Source organism: Rhopilema esculentum, chromosome 6, assembly GCF_057945365.1.
Source record: "Rhopilema esculentum isolate cy_ngs chromosome 6, ASM5794536v1, whole genome shotgun sequence".
NCBI lineage: Eukaryota > Metazoa > Cnidaria > Scyphozoa > Rhizostomeae > Rhizostomatidae > Rhopilema > Rhopilema esculentum.
Window position 1 is genome coordinate 3,068,781 of NC_142820.1, and position 26,104 is coordinate 3,094,884.

General features: G+C 35.3%; 1 protein-coding gene across 1 annotated transcript; it reads left to right on the top strand.

Annotated features, from left to right (window-relative positions):
• Positions 1–740: 740 nt before the first annotated feature.
• On the top strand, positions 741–16,018 carry LOC135685988 (RNA-binding protein 26). The gene is made up of 17 exons (XM_065202116.2): positions 741–1,211; positions 3,180–3,298; positions 3,445–3,545; positions 4,171–4,678; positions 6,354–6,761; positions 6,917–7,102; positions 7,379–7,695; positions 8,479–8,628; positions 9,521–9,712; positions 10,427–10,501; positions 11,012–11,077; positions 11,494–11,583; positions 12,356–12,460; positions 13,347–13,559; positions 13,966–14,049; positions 14,279–14,464; positions 14,984–16,018. Exons 1-17 carry the CDS (start codon positions 1,153–1,155, stop codon positions 15,068–15,070), a joined length of 2,946 nt encoding a protein of 981 aa, XP_065058188.2. The 5' UTR covers positions 741–1,152; the 3' UTR covers positions 15,071–16,018.
• Positions 16,019–26,104: the final 10,086 nt, after the last annotated feature.

Consider the following 26,104-nt stretch of genomic DNA (forward strand, 5'->3'; position numbering starts at 1 on the left):
CTCAATGTATGAAGAGCATCATACTCATTATTGTAAAAAGCACTCGCCTCTAAAGAACTTTTTGCGTTATGCAGAAATCTAGCCGAGGATTATTTTACGTAACTCAAGGCTTCTCATGAGATTTTACATGGTGTAAAAAGTTCAAGGGAGAATTTTAAGCAGACCGTTTTTAATAAGCAATGAATCTTTATTTCCTCGCCCAACGCTGTTAGCGATTACTTGAAGGACTCCTGGAGCTTTTATTTTTTCCTACCAGTTATAGATTCTGAATGTTATCTCCCGTTGTTCTCGGTCTCTTTAACAGGGTGCGGGGACCTCAAAATGCTCCCAAATAAAAGTAAAGAAAATGGAGAAAAGTAAAGAGGAATGTAACAAGACGCTCCTCCTGCTCTTTTCTTTGTTCTACTTTGCTTCATATGAGACTCTAGTACCCAAGTTGAATTTAAACATATTTAAATTATCGAAAACTAATCATTGTCCTTTCCAATGAGCACCCCCGTCCAATGAGCTTTTAAAAGTCACTAGGCTCCCATTAGAGTATTTACAGTATTCCATCATGGGACAATTTTCGGGATAGATTTTTCAAAATTTTCGAGTATAAATCAATAACCCAAATAATTATTTCTGGAAATTCTGGCACTCCCCTGTACCGTACCCCTATGACCATACCCAAACGTTTTGAGCGCCCTTATTTCTCCCACACCCATGTGTGTTCGGTCTCGAGGTCAAGCTGAGGCTCGTGGTATATTCTACATGAAGTATCTAATCGTTAATGGCCTCATGGTTCGATTTCAGAGAGAGCATTACACAACGGAAGAGATTGAAGCAATCTGCTATACTTGTCAACAAATTTACCGTACTAGACAATTAGAAATGAAAGGAAAAGAACGGATTTATTTTGGAAAGTAAAGTGCTTCCAACATCAAAAAGATAATTCCGTAGTCCGAACTAATCGTGATGACTTGTATCTGTTGAACTAAATTTATTCTAACTGGTCATTTTACAAAGTTTATCTCCAACCTAACGAACACCAGCAAGTTCAAAACTTATCACCAAGTTTGATGAAGGACTACTCAGCAAGTAACATTCAGTTAATTTTATCGAACTAGTCACGTCTGGCCTATTGGGCGGCAGCTCCGAACCACAATCAATATGATCATTGAACATGTAGAAGCTTTGAGGTCATGGTTGACCGACAAGTTAAGACCAATGTAAGTTTGAATGCAACTATCTTTTTTCTTAGAAATTTGAAGATGATTAACTCTTTTTTCAGAGAGACCTGATCCTTAGTTGGTACGTCTAAAACCATAATTCTTTGTACCTTATTAACTTCATTTGACGTGTGGATTAATTTTAGCTTAAAAAGCTCAATTCAATTTCGAAACAATGGTTTCTGTAAGAAACATTTCACTGTATAATAACTGTCACAGATGTCTATTAAAACTGAATCTTTTTAATAGACAAAATTTACCTATTCTTATATTGAGAATTATTATTGTTGCAAACTGCTTTTATTTCAACTTAAATTTATGTTTTTGAATGGCAAGTCAACAGCGTGATTGTTGTGACATTTTGATTTGTAATAAGTGATTAAATCTATTTACTATCTAACAAATAATTTTGGTTGATAGGGAGAAAAATTGCGAGCAAGTCCTTTAGTTTGATAATAGCCTGCAGCCAAAAAAGGCTTGTAACAAAAATTTAGGAATTATATATATAACAAAACAAATAGAAATTTATATTTTTCTTGGTGACGCTATATGATTAAAAAACTCTATGATTTGGTAATACTACTTGAGCAAGTTGTAACAAAAGTGAAGGTAAACTGTTTGCACTGAAATTAATCATTTACTGATTACTAGCACCATTGTGAAGTGAGGGAAAATAGCCAAGAACTTGTACTGACCCCAAGGCCCTGAAATAAAAAAAAAATTCACAATTTCGACCATCTTTCTTTACACCAAAACAAAACTATTTTTACCCAAATTTTAGTTCAAAATAATGTTTAATAATTCAAGTGTGTAATAAATACTTACAGCAATTTATTTTGCATATGAGTATTTGCTCATAATAGATGATGAGATCTAAGTTTACATTACTTTCCCTTTGAGTGGTAATATTCTTTGCCATTAAAACTTGTTTTCTCTATGACAATACTACAAAGTTTTTCCAGCCTCAACATTTATAAGAATTTTTTGCCTAAATATAATGTCAAAAATATTCTTATTTTTTCAAATCTGGTATGGCTTCAGGGGAACATTGCCCTATCTTGAGTAAAATCCACCCTTTTTAGAAAAGAAGATATCCCAGTCCGCACCGTAGCAAATGACCGTAGCAAAACATGCAACTGCTGAAAATGAGACACAAATATGAAAGCTGAGGCTGAGCAAATTTCTTATGATTATCTTAAAAAATGAGATAATTCCAAGCATCAATATTATTCAAAACATATTCTTATAAAAGGAGTGCAGGCAAAGAACAGCCAGAAAACATTCAAATGAATCCTCTTGATGTTTGCTAATTAGTTTTAGAAATAGGCATCAGATTCATTGAAATACTTAATGCCCAAAACATCCTCTCTGATCAGCTGATTTGAGTAGTGCTGCCCCCCTCTAAGTGCATGTCTCAAGAGTGCTTGACAAGATTCTCTAAATGTCTTATTCTATACTACTGAATATTAACCAGTTGTTTAATGATTTTTTATATGAAAGGAAATAGAACATGGTGTTTCTCAGTAATACCATCGGACAATTCTGTTCACTTTTATGTTAAGTCTTGTGAATAGTCTTATCACCGGTTGCTACAAGGAAAATAAAAACAATGCTCTAAAAAGCAAGAAAAAAAATAATTTGGTCATTGTTAAAATGAATTTTGAAATCATTTTTATGACATAAAAGATTTCTATGATATATATATACCTTTTATATCCTGCTTGTTATGCTTCATTCACAAAAAGTGTATGAAGCTTATTAGGGTTACCATTTTCTGCTACTTATAAATTAGAGCTGCATGTGAACAAATGATACATATTCGGTATCAATCTAAACTATAAAAGATAGCATGATACATTTTATATACATATGTTTTTAAAGTTATAAGCATTTAGTCAATAATGGGTTTGTAATTCATGTTGCTTTGCATTTCCTTCTAAAGTTATCATCTTTTCATGCATTCCGTAGATGTGATGCTGATCCTTCTGCTTTGGCAAAGTATGTAGTGGCATTGATTAAAAAAGAAAAACCATTGGATGAGCTTGCTGATGTTTGTAATGATCAGCTTGATGTCTTCCTTGCAGACGGTAATTAATTCTTATTATGTTCTATCATTTCATTGTTGCAAACACTATTGTGTGATGACTAAACAAGGTCCTCATTTTTTAAAATAATTCGGGTTTGCAACTTCAGTTGAAATCATAATTTGTGAATGAAATTATTTGTTTCTCAGAGACAAAGACATTTGTTGCTGACCTGTTTGAAGCACTTGAAACAAAATCTTACTTGCCAAGTAATAGTTTGATGATTCAGCCAACAGCTCAAGCACCAGAGGTAAGATGTCAGTTACATCAGAATATTTGATTATAAATTGAACTTTTTTAATTTTTTTTATTGACAAATAATTTTTCTTGACTATCAAGGCCTTATGCTTAAAAGTGTTAATTTTGATGCAAAGGTTGGAGGAGTTAAGGAGACAATGTTATCAGTGGCGGACATTTGGTCAAATATTGTGGGGGGGGGAGCAAGCCTATTGTTTTGATAAGATGACATCCAACTTGATAACCCTCTCCCCCAAGTGTCCTCCACTGTGGTTTATACCTAGACTAACAGGCAAATTTGGAGGTGCCATCATGGATAAAAACGATAAAATATTTTCTTTTCTATGGAAAACAATTTTTATGGTATTGAAACATTGTAGCTTGTAAAGTTTTTTTTATGTAATGAAAAATACTAATTTAATGAACAAGAAGCAAAATACTTATTGTATTAAAATTTCATCTCATAAAATTCATGCTATGAAAGTCCTGGTAATATGAAATTTGTTTGCGTGCTGGTAATCACACACCTTGAATTGTGAAGCCTTTTACTCAAAGAGGTTAATTTGAATGGAAAGTTGTTCATTTGAGTAACCTTAAAATGATATGGTAGGATTATAGTTATAAAAATATTGTTGTAGACCGAACCAGAAGCTCAAACTAGTCCAGAAAATGCAATAAAAAAAGAAGCAGAGGCTGAGGTCAGTGAGGCGTTGCTAGACAGTCAAGCTGATTCTGGAATTAATGCTGAAGGTGAGGAGAGAATTGATAGCACAGAGAACACTATGCGGGATAATGAGGTTGACAGTAAAGAAAAAGAAAATCTGCCAGAAGATGGAAGCAAGAAAGGAATTGTTGATTTTAAAGATAATGATCTGGAGCGCGGTCATGCTCGTTCGCATAGAAATTGGAGGAGAGAGAAGGATTTTGAAAGTTCTGTTGACGAATTCCTAAATGCAAAGAAGCCAAAAAATGACTGGGAAAGAAGTGGATCTCGAGGTCAAGTTGGCAGAAGTATATCACCAAATACAAGAAGAAGCCCAAGGAGGCAGTCACCAGGAAGAAGGCACAGATCAAGGAGGGACAGAAGAAGAAAAAGCGAGGAAAGAAGAAGTTTGAGAAAAAGAGCAAGATGTAGGGACTACGACGGTAAGGTGTTTGTGTAAATGATAAACCAACTGACACTGCCTTTTGTAGTGTATTGTTAAAACTTTCACCCAGTGGAGATGAAAGTATCTTTTGAGATGGCTTTTAAATGATGATTGCATTTTGTGTTTTACATATAACCCTCGAGGCAATTTATCTTATGTAAGATTGAAATTTTGGGCGATATAAAGATTTTACATGTTGAAATTTATTGGCCCCATATTTAGAAGACCAGCTATGGGTCGTGGATGCCAAATTTTATAGTGAAAGTTTATTTTCAACATGTACAGTCAAACGAGCATGAGTTGGATATTTTGTAACCAATACAGAATAGTTCACGATCAGCTTGTTGACTATTTCAAAAAGAAACCACTGCTAAAAAGAATCAGCATGCATTTCGTAAGCTACACTCAACTATCACGTCTTTGATAAAAAGTACTGATGAATGGCTTAGAAACATTGATTCTCAAAGGTCAATATGACCATGTTCTTGGATCTAAAAAAAAGCTTTCGATACAGTGGATCACAAAATATTGCTCGAAAAACTTTCTAGATATGGTGTACAGGGCAATGTGATTAACTGGTTTCGATCCTACATAACCCAACGTAAACATTTTGCAGAATCAATGGTGAATTTTCCAAGCCCTTAAGGATAACATGTGGCATTCCCCAAGGTTCCTGCCTAGGCCCCCTTCTCTTCATCATATACCTTAACGACTTTGAAGAATGTTTAAAGTTTCCATCAGCAAGCGTATATACTGACGATACACACACGGCAGTAGTCTCTGAAGACATTAACAAGCTTACACAAATGATGAATGAGGAACTAGAAAATATTTCTGAGTGGATGAGGATCAATAAATTAAGCGCAGATCCTAAGAAAAACTGAGTTTATGCTTATCGGTCATCCACAATAAAATTGAAACTCTAGCTCCTCTGAAACTTAATGGCAGAGAAATAAAACGAGTGAAAAAAACTGAAACTCTAGGTATTATTATGGACGAGAATCTCAACTGGAAGGAACACTTTAAATCTTTGAAAGGAAAAGTAGCAAGTGGTCTGTCTGCGTTGACAAAACTGAAGCACATCCTTCCACAATGAAAACCATGTGAGGTTTTTCATGCGCTGGTTTAGAGTCACCTCCGATACGGGAATGTTGTCTGGGGTAGCCTGCCAAACACGAAGCTACAAACGCTTCAGCTTTCACAGGATAGGGCATTCTCAATTATTAAAAATGCCAAACGAAAGGACCCCTGAACTAATGACTGGCTAAGAGTTGATCAGATCATCTCTTTTGATAGATCTATCATGACACACAATATAGTTAATAAGCAGTGCCCTGAGAGCCCCTGGAACAATTATAATCAGAGGATTGAAATTTCTAGTTATAGCACAAGAAACAATAGAAATCTCGACATCCCAAAATTTGGGCTTTAAGCCTCTCTGGGCTTAAAGCTTGGAACGAAATACCCATAGAACTAAGGGAGATCATTTCGGTTTACATACAGTTGGTCAATTTCGATGGTCCAAAGGGATCATACCTATCATAGTTTGGCTGTAAGACCTGTAGACGATTGGAGCATCCAGGTCGAAGATCTGCAAAGTTGTATTGAGAACTTAATTGCTTTGAGAACTTAATAGTTTTGGAAATTTTTATCACGATGGTATTCTTTTTCAGAGAAAGGTTTCTGTCTCCTTGGCAATAGCTGTCCTTACGACCACGGCAGAGACCCAGTTGTTGTTGATGACACAAGTATACCAAATATTCTAAATATGCAAGGTCTTCCGCCGGCTCTGTCTGCTCCACCTGTTCCGCCACTAGCCCAAGTTCCGGACATGTTTCCAGGAATTTTCCAAATGCCAGCAACGACAATTGTTGCAAATCCGGTAGCCTCAATACAGTCCGCTGGGCTTAGTTTAGATACCGGATTGAAATTGGTAGTTGGTCAGCAGCGTCCGGTACCTACTGCTTCAGAACTTCCACAGAGCTTGCAGTTATTTTCTCAGCCACAACCGGCGCTCACAACGATTCGCCCACTTCTGGAAGAAGGAAAAAATGACGAGGGGAAAAAGCAAGCAGATAAAGGTTAGCTTCTGTGTTTTGTTTTTATAATCAGAGTTTTGTTTTATGTCTGCTATTTGATGTATCTTTGAGATAAATTTTCGTTAGTGAATTTGATTTTGTTTACTGGTTTGGTTGCTCTGCATATATGCTGTTAATATGCATTGCTCTGCATACAGTTACCGAGGTTGCCAAGTCAGCTCCTGGTGGTGAAGCATACAACCCGGAGGAGCCGTCCATTGGTCTCACGGACACAGGGAAAAAGGCTGCATCTTGGGCAACTTCTCAAGAGACAGCAAACATTAGCAACCATAGTAAAGACAAATTTGGTGCAACTAAATTCTACCCACCTGCATCCATAACAGGTAATCCAGATTCATGTTTGCTAGAAAGTTATGCTTATTTTTATTGATATACATTGTTAGAACGTAAACACTTGGAGACATTTAGTGGAGTACAGTTCAGGGGGAGGGGGGAACTGCGTGATATTCTACCCAACCTTGTGGAAGAAAGCTTTTTTCTCTTCATTGTTGTGTTCTAAATTACATCATATCATTAAATCTCATGCTCTTTGTGAAGTAAGCACGCCGAAACTATGCTGAATTCAATTATAATTCACCTTCTTTTTTCTCTTTATATAGCTGAGCAGTTTCTACACAGAATGTACACTCCATCTCCACCTCTTGTGCCAACACCCCTTGCAGGGGTATCATTACCCGATGCCGTCAAATCTATCTTGCAGCGGAGTGTAATGGCTGCGCAGGTTTCCGCTTTACCAATGGTCTCCCCCCTTTCTGTTGCCAGTCTGGCCCCGGTTTCGCAGATGCAAAATGTTCCTGCAAGGCGCCCGTTTATGAACCAGACTATCCTCGAAATAAGAAAGATCCCTAGAGACTCCAATACTGTGGTCAAGTTAAGTGAATACTTCCAGAAATTTGGGTCTATTGTTAACATTCAGGTATGTATTTTGCCATTAGATTCGTTTAAGGGGGAGGGGGGCATCTGGTTTCAAGGTGCGACTTTCAGGGAGATTTAAGTATGTTTTTCTATGTTTTGAATTTTCAGTGATTAAGATTTCAATTCATAATTTGGATAGGTAATTTTAGCTGCTTAACTTTGAATATTTTTTAGCATTGTAGGCATAAATGAAAACTTGCAAATAAGACATAAATACCGTGTCTGCATCCTTTGTAAGGCAGTGTTTGCTCGTCATCGAGTCAGGGATGATTCAGTGCGTTTGGAATACGTTATTAGATCCACAGCCTTTTAACTGATTTTCTTTCTATCTTCCGTTCTTTGCATCTGAGTTTTCAGCATATAAGTCAGTGATGATAAAGGGCATGTCATGTTTTTTCTAACATTGTAAGGCCTTGATCCAAACAACGCTACTATTTGCTTCTAATGTGTGATTATGGCTCACTGGTTAGGATCGTGGAAATTTCATGGTCCAAGGATCTGGGGATCGAGTCCCTGCCAATGCCAAAAACTTTTACTTAGAGTGTGGATCTACTTAGAGAGCTCTCTGCAATTCCCTATATCAATCACGAGATGTGGTCCCATCGAGAAAAAAGACCAGCATACTGCTAAATAAGCAAAGCTTCTCTCGTCCTAACAACTAGCTTCGGAAGCAGCAAATGCAAATCCAGTTTGATTATCTTGCCTTTCTTCACTATCTTACCATATGTACAAGTATAAACCGAGGATATACAGTTTGATCATGCTTGTTATTCATTTCGTTAAGGTCAACTATGAAAACGATCCACAGGCAGCTCTGATTCAGTTTGCAAGCAATGCCGAGGCAAGACGGGCCTATAATTCGCCCGAAGCTGTGCTTGGAAACCGCTTTATCAAATTATTTTGGCACAACAAAACTAAGAACTTGCCGCCAACGGTACAGTGTTGTATATTTTTATTTGTAAGCTATTTTGGGGAGATGTTATTGGCAAGCAATGTAGCCTTGATAATGATGAAATTAACTACATATTTTCTTGAAGTATATATACTATCTTTGATTTGTTTACATTTTTAATGGATTTTGAGACATAACCTTTTAGGCTGATCATCTATTCTCCAACCATCCTTCAAATTTGAATCTAACATCAGCAAACTTTTCAGTGCTCCAATGAGACAAAGTGAAAATTTGTACCATGCCTATACCTGACCAGGGTTAAGATGAAAGCCTGTCTGCTCACACAAATAATAGCGTGTTAAGTTAGGCACAGTAACAATATGAAACCTGTTGTAAAAGTTATTAGCTTTATAGCTGTTACTTTAAACTTTCCCAGTTATTTATAGGTGAATTCTTGCATGTCTTTAATTTAAATTCGTAGATCATCCAAGCTGTCACAAAAGTGGTTCATTTGAAGCACTTCAATACAGTGTATCATCTAATGTTTATTACCCATAGGTGACCAAAAAAGGGGATTGTAAAAAAGCAAGGGGGTTGGAATCTCAAAAATGATTTGAGCGGGTTGGAATAAACGAGGGGATATTTATTTTTCGGAGGGTTTGAAATAAAAGATCCAAATGTACAAAGAAGAACATCGATAACCAATAAGTGAAACTCTGGAGGATTTGACAGACTGGGGGATTTATAGGAAAAAATTTTCTCCGGACAACCTGCAAAGTCAATGGCCAAAAATATAATAAAGCGGTTGTTACTAGAGTGGAGAGAGAGAGGGGTTGTGCAAATCTTGAAATATTAGTGAGCGAGGCCCTTTTTATTAGGCACCCTAAAATACTTTAGTTAGGTTTGGTTGTTTATTTTGTGTTTTTTCCTCCAGTCAAACCAGGCACAGCTTTCTGTATCGCACAATGTCACTTCAAATGTCGCTTCTACTACGGAGTCAAATATACCGCCCACCAGTGATATTCAGACTAAAAGGCCTAAATTGCCCTCCACTGGTCAGACAACATATGTCAACCCACAGAACACACCAGAGGCATTACAGAAGAAACAAGCCGAGATGAAAAAGGTAACGTGCCCTTTCACGGCCTGGTCAAGTCAAGAACTTTACATTTTTCAGGGTTTCCCAGAGTTTCTTTCAGAGATGGTTTTGAGTTCAGTACAAAATTTCTTTAAAAAGTCTCGAAATGCAACGTGAAACTATCTATATTTTTTGTAATTTTTATGCAAATCCTTAATAAAAGAGTATACACTTCCTTAATCATTTAAACACTTTAAACATTTTATAAGTGTGACGTTATAAAATTTATGTTTAGAATTATTGATTTTTAAACACATAACCTGAGAGATCATCTTCAATATTGCTTAAAGTTCAAAATCAGTTAAATATATTAAATTGGCCGAGACTTTGATGGCGGAAAAGGCTTATGGTCATATGTCTCATCTAATTTTCAGCATATTTTGCACAGTCAAAGGTGTTTCATGGTGCTTATTCAGGTTACTCGATCCGAATTCACAATTTCTAAACAAGGTTTTTACGACCTCATCAATTAAGAACTCAGTGGTATCACTTAAGGTTTTAATAAGCTTGTTACCAATTACATTTCTTTCTACTGCATCATCACTTTTTTCCAAGGATGACATTTATAATATTTATAATATAAATTTGTTGCTGAGCCCCTTTTTAAAGATAGAAAACAGAAAAAAATAAACTTGAAGTTAAAATGAGATTCGCAGATCAGCTACTGTTCAATGGTTCACTAATAATTGTATTTTCCCACAGGAAGCTTTGAAGAAAAAGTTAGAAATTCAGAAGCAAAGAAGATTGCTTCTTGAAAAGCAGATCAAAGAGCAAAAGGTATTAATTTGTTGATTGTGTTTTGGTTAATTTAAGGTAGCACCAAGCCTTTCTTTGAAATCAACTTTATTGGCTGCGAAAAGTGTTTGGTTCTGAGAACCAGTTACATTAGGGACAAAAATTCTGCTGAATAATAATATTGGAATAAAAAAATGCATAAACATTTGACACAGAGCATTTATTGGGAATTCTCAATTTGGTTTTGATTTTTAACTTTAAAAAATTGCAACTTCCATTGGCAAAAATATTGCAAAGAAATGATTATATATAACTATGAGCGCTTAGATTTTTGGGTTTATTGTTCTTATTTTGTTTAACAATTTTCTGCCAGGTCTGAAAATATATCTAGAATTCAATGCATTTTGCAGCTCTGTTGGCTAGATTGCTGTTCCATGACATTTGCATATTTATTGAAGTAACATTTGACAACTTTTGTTTAGATTTTTCTCCATGTACTTGGAATAACATTTCAGATCAAGTGACAAAATTACTGTGTCTTTATCCACTTAGGTGTTGATAACAAAACTTGAGAAGACGAAAAACATGAGTCCCAGCGAAAAGCAGCTTCTTATGACTGTGAGTTTAGAATTTCTAAATCGATAAATTTTAAGAATTTACAAGCCCTTCACATTTTTAGGTCTCTTAGATACTATGTATTCCCTTGTATCAGTCACAGATTTTAGCTTTTAGCCGATTTTAGCTTTTACCCTTTCAAAAGATTTCAAAACACTGAATGTACATTAAGTGCATCCATATTTCGAAAATATCAGATAGCAGTAACTGCAACTAAGTAGGGTTATCTGATTTATGTATGATATAAAAGTACCCAATCAAAATGGTAGAAAAAAACATTATTCCTGTTACCAAGACTTTCTTCAAACCGCAAAGCCCCAGTTCCCATCTTTCTTTGTACCTTAATCTTTACCTCGGTATTCTTCCCTCAAGATTTCTTACATTAATTGCCGTGTCTTATCATCTATATCATTTTTTAGGCATTGAAAACGTTAACGATTAGCATTGAGAAACTTCGAACAGATTTAGAGTCTCAGACCAAAGCCAGTAAACCAATGTCCAAGGAAGATGTAAGTTGATTCTAGGTTTTGTTTCATTCTTGAAATATACCCTTTGCCATTTGTGTACTTCAATCCTATTGTATAATTTACTCCATATCGTGGTTTTCTATTTTGCTCTGGGGTCTTAAGGAAAATTACTATATTTACCAATTTGTCAAATAGTGTTCGCTTCTGAAAAGGCAGTGCAGTGCACGCTTTGGTGTAGAGTGCGCCTCGGTTCTAATTTCCAACTCGATTTTCGAGCTTTATGCAATCATGAGACAACTTTTCCAATACGTGCTTCGATTATTAGATGCATGCGAGGTTCCCTTAATTTAGATACCTTCCACTAATATTTTTTCACTAAACTGTTTATCTTCATATCAAGACCCTCACATTACATGAGCCGGCAAGATATCATATCCTTTTTTGTTTGTTTGTTCATGGAAACTTCAATTCAAAACCCGAAGATTTGAAATCCACGGCTTCAATATTGTCACGCCTGCTTTTCACAACCAATTAATGATAACCAACATTAGCGTTTTAAACAATAATACGTATTGTGTTTTCCTGCTTTCAAACCTAAATAGCCGAAGATGAAAAGCTATTTTCACTTGCGCAATTCTTATCTCAAAGAAATGACGATTGCTAAGACCTTTATGTGACCTTTGAAAAGCCCCTGAATAATTCGATTTTTTGTCTAATCCTTTTCCTTTCGAATTTTCCACTGATTTTTTTTCTGACTCTAAAATCCTTCATTGTAAAACTGGCCTACTTCAACTTTTACTGCTCATAACCGTAGATGCAAAAAGAAATACTAGACCGTGATATCGAGCTTTACAACAAGCAATTCACCGGAGAAGATCCAGCTGTTTATAAAAATGCTTTGGCTGAACCACCAATGGAGGTTTGTCTTGTTAGTGAATTATTATCCTATACAGCTATGCACACTTGGCGACTCCTTGAGTTCGCGACACCGTGAAGGAATTCTATTGTTCGTTAGCTTCTTCAGATCGCGCAGTTGGGGCAAACCAGTGAATAATTAATGGAGGCTTTCACTTATTTCGGCCGTAATACTTCTCTAGAATGGAGAAAAATCCTTTTAGAATGAAAATCCAAATTTCGTTAATTAGCAATGGACCTTGTTTGAGCTACAGAAGAATTTACAAATCTTGATGGCCAAGGCCGTCATTGTAGTTATTGCGGCTTTTGTCCCATGGCTTGATGAACTTCGAGATGTCTATTATGCAGTGGCAGGCAATTTAATTTGTTTCATAGTTTGAACTATTGCTTCCTATCGTGTTTGAGGACAACAGTCTGTTGTTATTTTCTGTTTTTGGGGTACCTTTTCACCCTTTGCACAAAGTGCTTGCCATAGTTTGTTCAGTATGTTGGGAAGATACCTTTTAACTTCTGTTTCTTCTGCTATTATGTATCTCTATGTGGATATGGCAAATACATCCTCAAATGTGGAACCAATAGTTTTATTGCTGAGTTGCTGGATTTCATGAGATTTCTCTTTAATTGAAGTAGTAGCTTTATGACGAGATTTAAAACCAATTAGGAATTTTACTTAATCAAATTTTCTTGTTATTAGTTCTTTTCGTTTTTTTTCATCTATCACTATAAAACTATATATACTTGGTGCCTTATTTCATCGTATTTTATTCTAGTTGCTTGCAACTAACAAAAAAGTTTCCAACAATTTGTAAACTTCTTATTCCAATAATTGGTTGTAAAATCATCGTCAGTTTCTTGGGCCTTTCAAAATACTTTAATCATCTGCATTTTAGGGTAATAGCCATCTGGCTTCAAATCAGAGACCTCCTGGAAGAGGGCGGGCCAGAGGAAGAGGCAGGGGTGCATTTGCTGGCCGTGGACGGGGGTTCAATCCAAACAATATGAATCAATCAGGAACAAGCGCAGTCGTGGATAACCGCCCAAAACAGATCCTTGTTGCAGGATTTGAAGAACAAGATAAGCAGGCAGTTGTAGCACAGTTTGCAGTAAGTATCCCAATGGCCCCAACTCTGTGTGTTCTTTTTCTTTAAAATTCTTTGAGCTTTTACCAAACATTTCTTTTGTGAGCATCACTAGTCAATGTGGCTTTTTATGGACATCAAAATACCTGGATTCGTAGGGTCATCGTTACAGTACCATTTTGGCTATTCGTGACTTGACTAATAGTGAGCTCGTCCAGCTTTCAATTGACTTTTCTACAGAACAATTTGTGCTGTTCCACAAGAGGTTTATTCACATGTTTGCGTTTCTGTTAAGAAAAGTAATTGAATTGTCTTAAGTATCAGGTCGTCGAATTATCTGCCTATTGACTCTAGCACCTTTGGTTGATTCTCTCAACGGCCTCTTTATCCCCCGTGACTTGATCATGTTTAATCGATATTTGTTTTATAGAGCTATGGTGAGATAGACAAAGTGGATGTGAAGCCGGGTGGTAAATTAGTTCTGTCATTCCATACACGAAAACAAGCCGAAATAGTAAGTTTTTTTATTTCAAATTGATTAAGGGAACGGTTTTTGAATTTTATAAGGTTTTTTCAAACCATCTTTAAAAAACGATAAACATTTTTTTCAAAACCTTTTCAAATTTGAATTCATACTTATTTCAGCAATTTTTTATAATGTCTCTAGTTAACTGTCAAGAGAAGCAAAAATTCATTTTACCAAGAGTTGCTTATCAAAGTTGATTATTTCTTCTTCTCCCTAGGCCGCTACAAAGGCAGCACTTTTTAATGGAAAACGTTTAGTTCTCGCTTGGTACAACGCAGCCCAGGCCGTCAAACGTGGCTCTGCATCAACCCCAGATGATAAACCTGCAAAGGTACAAAAAAGACAGACCAGGAAATCTTCAATTAACAGTCTGCTTGGTGACGATACCAAGGAAGATAGTTTGGTCAGTATTTTTGCGATGTTCTTCATTTTGCACCCCATTTTCGTATGTTTCGATAGTGCTTTGATTGACAGTTCAATCACGTGAACTTTGGAATAGTTTGGGACATTTATTATAAGGCCAAAGTCAAAAGAATGATTATTTTTTACTGAATTTTCCTGTATTATTTTTACACTGTATATCACTCTAGCTATTGATCACTCTAGCCAGCAGGATTCTCGCTGATTCCAGTTTTTCCAGGCGCTACCTAATGGAATGCAACGATTAAATTAAATTTTATGTTTCGTGAATTGAACAGCAGTGTAATGTTTATATACGATTATGACCTTGGTGTTTTTCGGTCTGTTTCGGTGTTGTCTGCAAGGACGTTTTAGGTTTGTGAAGCAACGATTTTTAAATAGGCTCTGTCCAAAACCTTTAAAACATGTTATCTGTTTCTGTGTCAACGGCTACATAAACACGTGTAACAACAATGTCCTGCCTTCCTTAGGGTGTAAGTTATTGTTTTGTGTTGTGTTTCAGCTTGGCGATCTTGAAGAACGAGACGCTGATCTGTTTTTGTTGGAAGAAGACGAAGAAGAAGACGAGGAGAGGTCCTGGAAAAGATGAACAAGAAACAGCCTTTGCTCAAAGAACGCTTCAAAACAAGTATATTATCAATTAGTTGTAATATAGTCTTTGGTACTCTTATCGTTGGTGTAGTAAAAACCTTTTTGGCCTACGGTTATGTATGATGTACCTCAATCAACGTAGAATATTGGTAGCTTTACAATTGACAATATTCCATAAAAGCCCAGCTTTGAATAACGAAAACCTTAAGTTATTTCCAGGAAACTTATTCGATCCATCTACTGGTGAAAATGCTTTGTATCATTAAAGAGAAGTTATTAATTTCTCCTGATTGCGTGCAAAAAGGCTTTGTTTATGAAAAGGAATCCATTACTGATTGTAGAGGGAAAAACTGAAATAAAGTTCCCTATCTGTTAATTCTCAATTAAATTATCTTTGAAAACATATTGCTGCTGCAGAACAAATGTTTATTTTTGAATGATATTATTTGGTTGAATTTCGGTTGCCACTTTATCTGAACATGCCAGTTATTGGTCCGAGCTTTTTTAAGAATCGTTGTGTCCTTGTACAACATTTACGTTTTGAGGTACTTTGGTTGAACGTGCGTTTGGAAACAAAGTTTGGTTTCATTTTAGAATCTAACTTAGTGCAGCATTTAAGCAAATGCTTGTTTTAATTGTCAGTAGAAATACATTTATGTATTAGCTGTTAGCTGTGTTGTTGTAAGTTATGAATTATTGATGAATGAAACAAAAGAAATAAAAAGTGAGTGCAAATGAAAAGAGTAAAAGATCGAAAGAAAGGAAGTAAGGAAGTGAAATGGTAAAAAGATTCATTAAAAGATATCAAGAAAAGATTTATGAAGAAAATATGAAGATTCAAAATAGTTAAAAAAATCTCAAGCACTCACAAAATAAAAGAAACTGAAGAATGATAAAGATCAAAAATGAAAGAGAGCGAATGAGGAAAGGAAAAAATAAAAATAAACCAGTTATGTATTCTTACTCAAACACACACGATTGTATACCAGTTTGCAAATACGATGGCACAACTAATGGTATTGCTGGGCTGAGAAGATATGATCAAGAAGAAAACGATCAGGAAGAAGTTCAAAAAGAAGGTTCAAGAGAAAAAGTGTTTGAAGAAAAGCAAAGAACTTTGAGGGCTACCATTCCTTAACAGCCGAAGGTAGGCGAACAATATTTTAGAATTATACTCCCTTCCTAATGTCTTATTTCGAAGTTGTGTTGATTACCGTGTTCCTTGTGCTTCCAGTTGATGTTTAAGAAAACATTTTACTAAGACTTAAGAATTTCTTTTCAAATAAAACTGCCCGGTAAAAGATACTGCAATGCCACAATTTTCGTCAAAAGGTAAGCCTATAACCTTGAGTAATTAATAACATCAAATAGATACAATAAATGCACTCAAAAAAAATTAAGTTGCAAGTCCCAATTTTCTAAAGAAAGGCATCCTGCTGAAGATTGATAATTTTCCCAAGGTTATAGGCTTACCTTTGATGAAAATTATACCATCTCCGAAAATGTTTCCAAATAGCAATCTTTTTCCTAAAAGTATAAAAACGTGATTAAATAAATGCCCTCAATGCAATCTAACAAGACATTGAGATGAAAGTCTTTATTTTCCGAAGAAAAACATTCTGCTAAAGATTGCTTGTTTTTGCAAGGCTATAGGCTTGGCTTTTGGCAAAAATTATACCAAACACGAATATGTTCCTAACCCCAAGCCTCTTTGCTAGAAATATGAATGAAACACTAAATAAATGCTTTAAAGTAAATCCAGCTAGAAAGATGAAGGGGAAGTGCATGTTCTACAAAAAAAAATTGTTGTGTGAAACTTGCCACTATGCTTAGGCTATAGGCTTGTTTTTTATGAAAATTATACGAACTACGAAAATGGTCCTAGATCAAATCTCTTTGCTAGAGGTAGAGAAGGCGTGAAAATAAAGCCTTTAAATGAATCTACCTTGAAAAATTGAGAGTAATTACATGTCTTTTAAAGATGGACATCCATGTGAAATTTGCCAATTTTGCTAAGGCCATAGGCTTGCCTTTTAATAAAAACTATACGAACTACGAAAATGGTCCTAGCTCAAATCTCTTTGCTACAGGTAGAGAAGGCGTGAAAATAAAGCCTTAAAATAAATCTAGCTTTAAAGTAGGAGGGCAAGTAGATGTCTTTTAAAGATAAACATCCATGAGAAATTGGCCAATTTTGCTAAAGCCATAGGCTTCCCTTTTAATCAAAATAAAACGACCTGCGAAAATTCTCCAAACTATAAAATCTGTTTTGCTTGAGTAATTAATAACATCAAATATATACAATAAATGCACTCAAACAAAAAATTAAGCTGCAAGTCCCAATTTTCTAAATAAAGGCATCCTGCTGAAGATTGATAATTTTCCCAAGGTTATAGGCTTACCTTTTGACGAAAATTATACCATCTCCGAAAATGTTTCCAACTAGCTTTCTCTTTCCTAGAAGTATAAAAACATGATTAAATAAGTGCCCTCAATGCAATCTAACAAGACATTGAGATGAAAGTCCTTATTTTCAAAAGAAAGACATTCTGCTAAAGATTGCTTGTATTTGCAAGGCTATAGGCTTGGCTTTTGACAAAAATTGTACCCTACACGAAAATGGTCTTAACCCCAAACCTCTTTGCTAGAAATATGAATGAAACACTAAATAAATGCTTTAAAGTAAATCCAGCTAGAAAAATGAAGGGGAAGTGCATGTTCTACAAAAGAAAATTGTTGTGCAAAACTTGCCACTATGCTTAGGCTATAGGCTTGGTTTTTTATGAAAATTATACGAACTACGAAAATGGTCCTAGATCAAATCTCTTTGCTAGAGGTAGAGAAGGCTTTAAAATAAAGCCTTAAAATAAATCTAGCTTGAAAGATTGAGGGTAAGTACATGTCTTTTAAAGATAAACATCCATGTGAAATTGGCCAATTTTGCTAAGGCCATAGGCTTGCCTTTTAATGAAGATTATACGAACTACGAAAATGGTCCTAGCTCAAATCTCTTTGCTACAGGTAGAGAAGGCGTGAAAATGAAGCCTCAAAAGGAATCTAGCTTGAACGAAGGCCATAGGCTTGCCTTTTAATAAAAATTATACGAACTACCAAAATGGTCCTAGCTCAAATCTCTTTGCTACAGGTAGAGAAGGCGTGAAAATAAAGCCTTAAAATAAATCTAGCTTGAAAGATTGGGGTAAGTACATGTCTTTTAAAGATAAACATGTGAAATTTGCCAATTTTGCTAAGGCCATAGGCTTCCCTTTTAATCAAAATAAAAGGACCTGCAAAAATTCTCCAAACTAAAAAATCTGTTTTGCTTGAGTAATTAATAACATCAAATATATACAATAAATGCACTCAAACAAAAAATTAAGCTGCAAGTCCCAATTTTCTAAATAAAGGCATCCTGCTGAAGATTGATAATTTTCCCAAGGTTATAGGCTTACCTTTTGACGAAAATTATACCATCTCCGAAAATGTTTCCAACTAGCTTTCTCTTTCCCAGAAGTATAAAAACATGATTAAATAAATGCCCTCAATGCAATCTAACAAGACATTGAGATGAAAGTCCTTATTTTCAAAAGAAAGACATTCTGCTAAAGATTGCTTCTTTTTGCAAGGCTATAGGCTTGGCTTTTGGCAAAAATTATACCGAACACGAATATGTTCCTAACCCCAAACCTCTTTGCTAGAAATATGAATGAAACACTAAATAAATGCTTTAAAGTAAATCCAGCTAGAAAAATGAAGGGGAAGTGCATGTTCTACAAAAAAAAATTGTTGTGTAAAACTTGCCACTATGCTTAGGCTATAGGCTTGGTTTTTTATGAAAATTATACGAACTACGAAAATGGTCCTAGATCAAATCTCTTTGCTAGAGGTAGAGAAGGCTTTAAAATAAAGCCTTAAAAAAAATCTAGCTTGAAAGATTGAGGGTAAGTACATGTCTTTTAAAGATAAACATCCATGTGAAATTGGCCAATTTTGCTAAGGCCATAGGCTTGCCTTTTAATAAAGATTATACGAACTACGAAAATGGTCCTAGCTCAAATTTCTTTGCTAGAGGTAAAGAAGGCGTGAAAATGAAGCCTTAAAATGAATCTAGCTTGAACGAAGGCCATAGGCTTGCCTTTTAATCAAAATAAAACGACCTGCTAAATTCTCTAAACTAAAAAATCTGTTTTGCTTGAGTAATTAATAACATCAAATATATACAATAAATGCACTCAAACAAAAAATTAAGCTGCAAGTCCCAATTTTCTAAATAAAGGCATCCTGCTGAAGATTGATAATTTTCCCAAGGTTATAGGCTTACCTTTTGACGAAAATTATACCATCTCCGAAAATGTTTCCAACTAGCTTTCTCTTTCCCAGAAGTATAAAAACATCATTAAATAAATGCCCTCAATGCAATCTAACAAGACATTGAGATGAAAGTCCTTATTTTCAAAAGAAAGACATTCTGCTAAAGATTGCTTGTTTTTGCAAGGCTATAGTCTTGGCTTTTGGCAAAAATTATACCGAACACGAATATGTTCCTAACCCTAAACCTCTTTGCTAGAAATATGAATGAAACATTAAAAAAATGCTTTAAAGTGAATCCAGCTAAAAAAATGAAGGGGAAGTGCATGTTCTACAAAAAAAATTGTTGTGTAAAACTTGCCACTATGCTTAGGCTATAGGCTTGGTTTTTTATGAAAAATATACGAACTACGAAATTGGTCCTAGATCAAATCTCTTTGCTAAAGGTAGAGAAGGCTTTAAAATAGAGCCTTAAAATAAATCTAGTTAGAAAGATGAAGGGAAGTGCATGTTCTACAAAAAAAAAGGTTACTTGCCACTATGCTTAGGCTATAGCCTTGGCTTTTTATGATAATTATAAGAACTACGAAAATGTTTCTAGCTCAGATCTCTTTGCTAGAGGTAGAGAAGGCGTGAAAATAAAGCCTTAAAATAAATCTAGCTTGAAAGATTGAGTGTAAGTACATGTTTTATAAAGATAAACATCCATGTGAAATTTGGCAATTTTGCTAAGGCCATAGGCTTCCCTTTTAATCAAAATAAAACGACCTGCGAAACTTCTCCAAACTATCAATCTGTTTTGCTTGAGTAATTAATAACATCAAATAGATAAAATAAATGCACTCAAACAAAAAATTAAGCTGCAAGTCCCAATTTTCTAAAGAAAGGCATCCTGCTGAAGAATTATTAATTTTCCCAAGGTTATAGGCCTACCTTTTGACGAAAATTATACCATCTCCGAAAATGTTTCCAAATAGCTTTCTCTTTCCTAGAAGTATAATAACGTGATTAAATAAATGCCCTCAATGCAATCTAACAAGACATTGAGATGAAAGTCCTTATTTTCAAAAGAAAGACATTCTGCTAAAGATTGCTTGTATTTGCAAGGCTATAGGCTTGGCTTTTGGCAAAAATTATACCGAACACGAATATGTTCCTAACCTCAAACCTCTTTACTAGATATATGAATGAAACATTGAATAAATGCTTTAAAGTGAATCTAGCTAGAAAGATGAAGGGGAAGTGCATGTTCTACAAAGTAAAATGTTTATGTGAACTTGCCACTTTGCTTAGGCTATAGGCTTGGCTTTTGATAAAAATTATACCAAACACGAATATGTTCCTAACCCCAAACCTCTTTACTAGAAGTATGAATGAAACATTAAACAAATGCTTTAAAGTGAATCCAGCTAGAAAAATGAAGGGGAGGTGCATGTTCTACAAACAAAAATGTTTATGTGAAATTTGCCATTTTGCTTATACTATAGGCTTAGCTATTGATGAAAATTATACGAACTACGAAAATGGTCCTAGCTAAAAATTCCTTTGCTAGAGGTAGAGAAGGCGTGAAAATAAAGCCCTATAATAAATCTAGCTTGAAGGATGGAGGGGAAGTACATGCTTTATAAAGACAAACATCCATGTGAAGTTTGCCAATTTTGCTAATGCCATAGGCTTCCCTTTTAATCAAAATTAAAGGAACTGCAGAAATTCTCCAAATTATCAACCTGTTTTGCTTGACTAATTAATAGCATCAAATAGTTACAATAAATGTACTCAAACAAAAAATTAAGTTGCAAGTCCCAATTTTCTAATAAAAGGCATCCTGCTGAAGATTGATAATTTTGCCAAGGTTATAGTCTTACCTTTTGATGAAAAATATACCATCTACGAAAATGTTTCCAACTAGCATTCTTTTTCCTAGAAGTATATAAACATGATTAAACAAATGCCCTTAATGCAATCTAACAAGACATTAAGATGAAAGTCTTTATTTTCAGAAAAAGACATTTTTCTAAAGATTACTTGTTTTTGGAAGGATATAGGCTTGTCTTTTGATGAAAATTATACGAACTAAGGAAATGGTCCTAACCCCAAACCTCTTTTCTAGAAGTATGAATGAAACATTAAATAAATGCTTTAAAGTAAATCTAGCTCGAAAGATTAAGGGGAAGTGCATGTTCTACAGAGTAAAATGTTTATGTGAAATTTGCCACTTTGCTTAGGCTATAGGCTTGGCTTTTGATGAAAATCATACGAACTACGAAAATGGTCCTAGCTCCAATCTCTTTGCTAGAGGTAGAGAAGGCGTGAAAATAAAGCCTTATAATAAATCTAGCTTGAAGATGGAGGGCAAGTCCATGTTTTATAAAAACAAACATCCATGTGAAGTTTGCCATTTTCGCTAAGGCCATAGGCTTGCCTTTTGATAAAAATAAAACGACCTGCGAAAATTCTCCAAACTATCAATCTTTTTGGCTTTAGTTAGAAAAAACGTCAAACAGGTGCCCTAAATGCACTCAAATAAAATATTAAATTGCAAGTCCCAATTTTTTAAAAAAAGGCATCCAGCTGAAGATTAATAATTTTGCCAAGGTTATAGGCTTACCTTTTGATGAAAATTATGCCATCTCCGAAAATGTCATTCTTTTTCCTAGAGGTATATAAACGTGATTAAACAAATGCCCTTAATGCAATCTAACAAGACATTAAGATGAAAATCCTTATTTTCAGAAGAAAGACATTCTTCTAAAGTTTGCCTGTTTTGTTAGGCTATAGGCTTGGCTTGTGACGAAAATTATATTATTTCCGAAAATGTTTGTAACCACTAATCTTTTTCTTAGAATTATAGAAAACGTGAAATAAATGCCTTAAATCAAATGTAGCTACAATAATGGATACCAAATACATGTTTTATTGAGAAACACATTTTTGTAATTTTTGACAATTTTGCTAAGGCTGTAGGCTTAGTTTTTGATAGAAATATACCAACTTGCAAAAATTCTCGAAACTACCATTCTTTTCGTTTGAGTTATCAAAAAACGTGAAATAGATGCCCTAAATACACTCAAACGAAAGATATCCTGCTGAGAATGGATAATTCCCTTAAGGCATATGATCTTTCCTTTTGACGAGAATTATATATTTAGAAAAATAGACCTAACCCCAAATTTCTCTTCTAGAAGCATAAATAAAACTTTAAATAAATGCTTTAATTGAAATCTAGCTAGAAAGATGGAGGCCAAGTGCATGTTTTATGAAGAAAATATCTATTTGCACTGTTGCTAAGACTATAGGCTTGCCTTTTGATAATAAAAAAACGACCTGCAAAAATTCTCCAAACTACAATTCTTTTTGTTTGAACTTTCTGTTAAGAAAACGTTAAATAAATATCCTAAATGCAATGTAACAAATATTAAGATGAAAGTCCTTATTTTCAGAATTATTTTAATAACACTATATGCTTACCTTTTTACAAATATTTTACCATCTCCGAAAATGATCCTAACCCCAAATGTTTTTGCTAGAAGTATAAGTAAAACTTCATTAAATGCCATAAATGCAATTTAAGAAAGTATTAAGATGCAATGTCCATATTTCAAGAAGAAAGACATCCTGCTAAAGCTTGATCATTTTCCCTATTTGCAAAAGCTTTCCTTTTGACAAAAATTGTACGACCTGCTAAGATGGTCTTAACTACCATTCTTTTTGCTGGAAGTATAAATAAATACCTTAAATACCATCTTTCTAAAATGATAGATGCCTGATGCATGCGAACATTTAATTCTTTGCAAAGGGTTAGGGTTACATATCGATGGGGGTCATACGACCTGAAAAATGGATTTCACTACCAACCTCTTTGCTAAAGGTAAAATATTATTGAGAATGCTTTAAATGTACTTTAATAAAATGATGGATGCAAGATGAATGTTCTAAGCAGAAATTTATCAATGTAAGAATTGGCAATTTTAGCGCTCTCTTTTTTACAGAATACACACAACCTGTAAAAATGGACCTAATTACCCTCTTAATTTGCCATGAAATAGAATTCCCTAAATGAAATAGTTTGAAAAAGGGACAGTTTTGCTATAGGCAATTTTTCATGATAATTTAACGACTTTTTCCTCTTTACAAAAAGTATGGCTATCATATTTGAAATTGGAAAATTGTCTCGGTCCTCGTTTGAAAGGAAATCGAAACTTTGCAAACGGATATTATTCGTCTATACGAGAGGGAACCTAGGAGAGTTAGTCCCGTTTACACGGGAACGGATCCGCATAGATCCGTGCCCAAACTGGCTACGATAGGCCTTGCGTTTACACGGGCACGGTAGGATCCGTATCTTTTCTGGGAGAGATCCGTACCTTTTTGGATACGATTCGAAAGCGAATCCATTTGGATCCGTACCTTCATCGGCGCCGTGTAAACAGGAAGATACGGAACCGCAAAGGCACGGCAGTAAAACGAGACTGTTGCTGGGGTCAGTGGAGGCCATTTCAATTGTACGCAGCACTCATCATACAACAAAGAAATTACTCTCCCACCCCCGCTCTTTCTTCCACAGTCGAAAGCCTTTCTGAACCCTGTCTTCATCATGGTTTAATTTTTTTCACCTTTTCTTTTGTTATTTTTTTTTATCCTGGGTATTTGGAAAGTTCTCTGTTGTTATTTCTAGATAGACCTCGATAAATTGAAGGAGTATGTCTTCGTATTTCGACCTAACAGTCTCTATGTTTTTTTCATTTTGCATTTTACCTTGTCATTGCGCATGCTTAAAAAAAGCGATTCGATTTTGGTCCGTTCCCGTGTAAACGCTTTATAGTTTAGGATCCGATCTCGTGTAAACGCTTGTGGATCGTACCCATATCGTACCTAAAAGGTCCGGATCTTTTGGATCCGTTCCTTTTTCTCTCGTGTAAACGGGGCCTTAGTTCTGTGCCACTACAACAACTGCATTGCAGGTGAATGTAAACAGCAGAGAATTCCCCGAGAGATCGAGGAACACAAAATTGAAATTAATCGACTGAAATGTCATTAGAAGAATTATTCCGGATCCTATTGCCTGGGAAAGAAGCTCAGCTACTTGAATGGCTGCAGAATCACCATCTTTTGAAGGAAAAAGTAATCTGTCGTCGAAGTAATTGTGGAAGGCCCATGAAGATTGTCCCATGTGCAAACAGAAACGACCACTTCCAGTGGCAATGTCAATGCCTTACGTCCCAATCAATCAGATGTAATAGTTTTTTTTCCAATTCAGATTTATCACTGCAAATTATCATTTTAATTATTTACCTATGGTCAGTCGAAATGTCTCCGTCGTCTGCAAGTTCCGTTGCCGGGGTTTCAGAGGAAACAGTTGTCGAATGGTTCAACTGGGTCAGGGAAGAATGTGCCAAAAAGCTCATCAGGCTTGAAGCTGATGGTCAGCTGTTAGGTGGACCAGGACGGACAGTGGAGATAAGGCTGTCTATTATTGTTAAGAAGCAAAAAGGAAAAGAAGAACAGTGGGCCTTTGGGATGTACGAGCGAGAACGAAAAGTAGGCTGTATCGAGCTTGTAGATAATAGGAAGGCAGATACGTTAGTGGAAATAATGCAGCGTTTGGTACAACCAGGATCTATTGTGTACTCCGACCCTGATGAGGCCTACAACACCCTGGGGTTGATGGGCTATAAACACTCAGTTGTATCAAGGAAAAGGGCCTTAGACACTGATGCAGACACTGTACCTGAATTGCACACAAATTGTGTCCTGTCTTTCATGTCTTGTGCTAAAAAGGCTATAAAAGCAGATGAAAATCACACTCCTGTAAAGCTTATACTTCAAGAGTTTTTGTGGCGTAAAAGATATGGTCCTTTATCTGAAGCTTTCAAGAACATCATAGAGCAGATTGCTGCAAGCTAGGCCAAACCACAGAAACTTATTGTCAAATGGATATAGCTGCTCAAAGAGGGGAGTCTTCCCAATATTTTCTATTTTCTTTGGGAATTGAAAAAACCAATATAAAACTGTCGATATAACCTTGTTTTTAGCCAACTCTGTTTATCAAATGTGTCAAATTTTGTGCTGTTTGCACCTCTTACTGTAACATCTAATGTGTACCAGTTTGCTAGGAGGTTATGCAGGCTCTGCATTATTCCAGGCCATAAAAGCCTTCTCCCTTGTACAGGGATGTCCAACTTATTTAATGGGTGGTCCATTGAGAAACTCTTACAGCACATTCAGGCCAGATAAAAAATTATGTAAATCATTGACAAAAATTTTATTGAAGCCTGCAGTCCACATCTGGTCCTGGGCCGTAAATCGGACACCCCTGCTCTAGTATGTAACCCTGCATAGTATTCTGGCTGTATATGTTTTTATGTTTATCATAGGTTGATATTTTATGTTCAGGCAGGCTTGGTTCAAGTTAGGAGGTGTCATAAGATATAAGTAAGTATAGTTATTTTTTATAAGCAATATGTTTCACAAAAAAGTGCAAGAGAAAAAACCCCCTTTGATTTAGCTGCTCCCTAAATAATATGATAAGTATGGAATAATATGTCACTTGCAGCTTGCAATTCTGTCACTTGCAGGATTCATAAATTGTTTAAATATTCCAAAAACTAAGTATGCCATTTGTTTTTTTTATGTAGGTACTTTATTATAGATTTTGAAGTCCGTTAATATTAGTTCAAAAAACCAAATTAAAATAAAATAGCATGGAGAAGTTGTAAAATTTGTC

Bases quoted from the DNA above. Each gene is read 5' to 3' on its own strand.
- LOC135685988 (XM_065202116.2), top strand. From the start codon at position 1,153: ATGATCATTGAACATGTAGAAGCTTTGAGGTCATGGTTGACCGACAAG. The intron at 7,696-8,478 runs GTATGTATTTTG...CATTTCGTTAAG, and splicing joins GGTCTATTGTTAACATTCAG to GTCAACTATGAAAACGATCC. The intron at 11,078-11,493 runs GTGAGTTTAGAA...ATCATTTTTTAG, and splicing joins AAAAGCAGCTTCTTATGACT to GCATTGAAAACGTTAACGAT.